Source organism: Babylonia areolata, chromosome 34, assembly GCF_041734735.1.
Source record: "Babylonia areolata isolate BAREFJ2019XMU chromosome 34, ASM4173473v1, whole genome shotgun sequence".
In the NCBI taxonomy this organism is placed as follows: Eukaryota; Metazoa; Mollusca; class Gastropoda; order Neogastropoda; family Buccinidae; genus Babylonia; species Babylonia areolata.
This window is the reverse complement of record NC_134909.1, coordinates 21,499,712-21,502,022: the sequence shown is the minus strand read 5'-3', so window position 1 is coordinate 21,502,022 and position 2,311 is coordinate 21,499,712. Positions and strand designations below refer to the sequence as shown.

General features: G+C 36.3%; 1 protein-coding gene across 1 annotated transcript in view; it reads right to left on the bottom strand.

The window, feature by feature from the left end:
* Positions 1-585: 585 nt before the first annotated feature.
* Positions 586-2,311, bottom strand: part of LOC143277332 (uncharacterized) — a 6,658-nt gene continuing 4,932 nt past the window's right edge. The window contains exon 8 of the mRNA XM_076582119.1: positions 586-2,099. Coding sequence (XP_076438234.1) covers positions 2,029-2,099 — 71 coding nt within the window. The 3' untranslated portion in view covers positions 586-2,028. The remainder of the gene's footprint in view (positions 2,100-2,311) is intronic.

The following is a 2,311-nucleotide window of genomic DNA, read 5'->3' as shown; positions in this document are numbered from 1 at the left end:
GGAAGGCAGGCAGAAAGAGACAGACAGACAGAGACTCTCAGACTCAGACTGTTTTAGTTAATTCATGAAGGCCATACCCATGTCACCAGACAAACAGAGAACGACACTGATACCGATAAGATTATTTGTTTATTGAAGGAAGTGGAATAAATATCTATGCTTCTTTACATCCAGCCCTCAGGGGCAGAAGGAATAGATGAATTTATCAAAATCAGAAAGACATGGCGTATACATGTAGGCCTACACATACAATGCATCACAATAAATATGTGGAAAACATGCATACATACATACATACATGCACATATTTGCATAATAGACACACATAGAGACATATATAGTAAACCCTGTTAACATGTAAATAAATCGGTCCCTTGAAAAAGGAACAAGATCATTACCAAAATTTGGAATACATCATAATTTAATGTATTTATTTGTTTGTTTTTTGTGTATTTTTTCTCACTGTCTCTGTCTCCCTGAATGAGAAAGACAAACGAAGAGACAGAGACAGACAGACAGAAAGTCACACACACACACACACACACACACACACACACACACACACACACACACACACACACACACACACACACACACAAGGAGTGAAAGGTTTATATACATATAGGTCATAGCCCTTCATAAAATGGTACTCAAATAACAGAACACGATTTAAAGATGCAAATATTGAAAAGAAGAAAAAGGAAACTGCTATTTCTCTAACTATGTAAGCTTTGTACAAAAACAGTGGAAGATTGCGTATCACATCAGGTTTTGTGCATGACAGTTTGAACAGACAAGGATCTCTGTAATACATATGGTGAATGAATTTAATTCTAATATCATAGAGTCTTTGACAACAGGGGAAAAAAGTGAATTTCATCTTCTTTTCATATCCTTATTGCATGAGTTATATCTTAAATAGTGTACGTTAAAGTCGGAAATACCAAATCGAAATCTTGTTGTTACATATTTCAACTGTCGATTCATGTTCATTTGCAAATGATATTTAAGAACACGAGTAACACAACGCATATTAAATTGTTCACTTTAATATGATCATTCCACTTCTGCCATCTACAATCAATCGAATGTTGAATGAAGACATTTATAAGCCCATTAATTTTTGTGTGTGTCTGTTGCCAACACCTTGGATATTTTTCTTCATCCTCGAGTCATGATGAGCAGAACAACAAAGCATAAATTGATTCCATTTTCCTCACAGTTATGGCATAAACATTTTGTCACCTCTCCCATTATTATGTTTAGAACAGTGATAAGCAATGTCTGAGACAAACAATCTCAGTTTTATTGAAGCATATTTCACATATCTATGCATTTATTTTTCAGTATATGATTCCATACGAGTGATGAACTTAAACATCCTATATTCACTGATTATGCTACAATACACTATGCTACATTATATTCAGTGAACATGCTACTATTTTTAAATGCGGATCTGTCGTCTGTAGTCAACAATAATTTGCTTTAAACAATCTATAAACACCATTATGTATCAACACCATACTTATCCAAGACATATGCAAATTCATAAGAGCACTGACATTTTTGTATGCTTGTAAGCCAAGTCCTGTTTCCACAACTGTCTGAATGATTCATTGTCATATCATCATTATGTGGCAGTCAAATATTCTTGTTGATACATTCATGTCTGGGTTGTTTTGTTTCATGACATGTGCTTACATCACACTTACATCACATATTGGACAGCTAATAAAAACATTAAAACTATAGAATAGCAATTACAACAGCAGCACCAAAAATGCGAAATACATCTAAAGGCAAAATAGAAACACACGTCATGTTGCAATGCACAAAAGCAATTCGGGCTTATGTCTTGCACGTACTTATCATGACATTTTGTATCTTATATCAGAGCTTCAACCTCACAATTCAGACAAACTGCACACCACATGATTGGCGGTGGCAGATCAGTGGCTGTCATGTGTTTGCTGGAAACGGTGTGGTGTGGTCAGTCAGATGAAGTGTGATACAAGTAGATGGTGATCAGGGTTTGTGTGGTGGCTGGTTCACATACACAGCTCTGTCCTCTGCCCCACTGTTCTCATACACAGGACCTGGACAGTCAAACACAAATACCACTGTTCTCATACACAGGACCTGGACAGTCAAACACAAATACCAAAGGCTGATTGGGGATTTATGAGTGCCTATGTATCTCAGCAGTCTGCCACGTTTGATCAACATAATCCAGTTTCATTTGGAATGGGTAAGTGATTGAGCGAACGTAAACGCAACGAGTTACTTCCCTTGTTACACCCATTTTCAT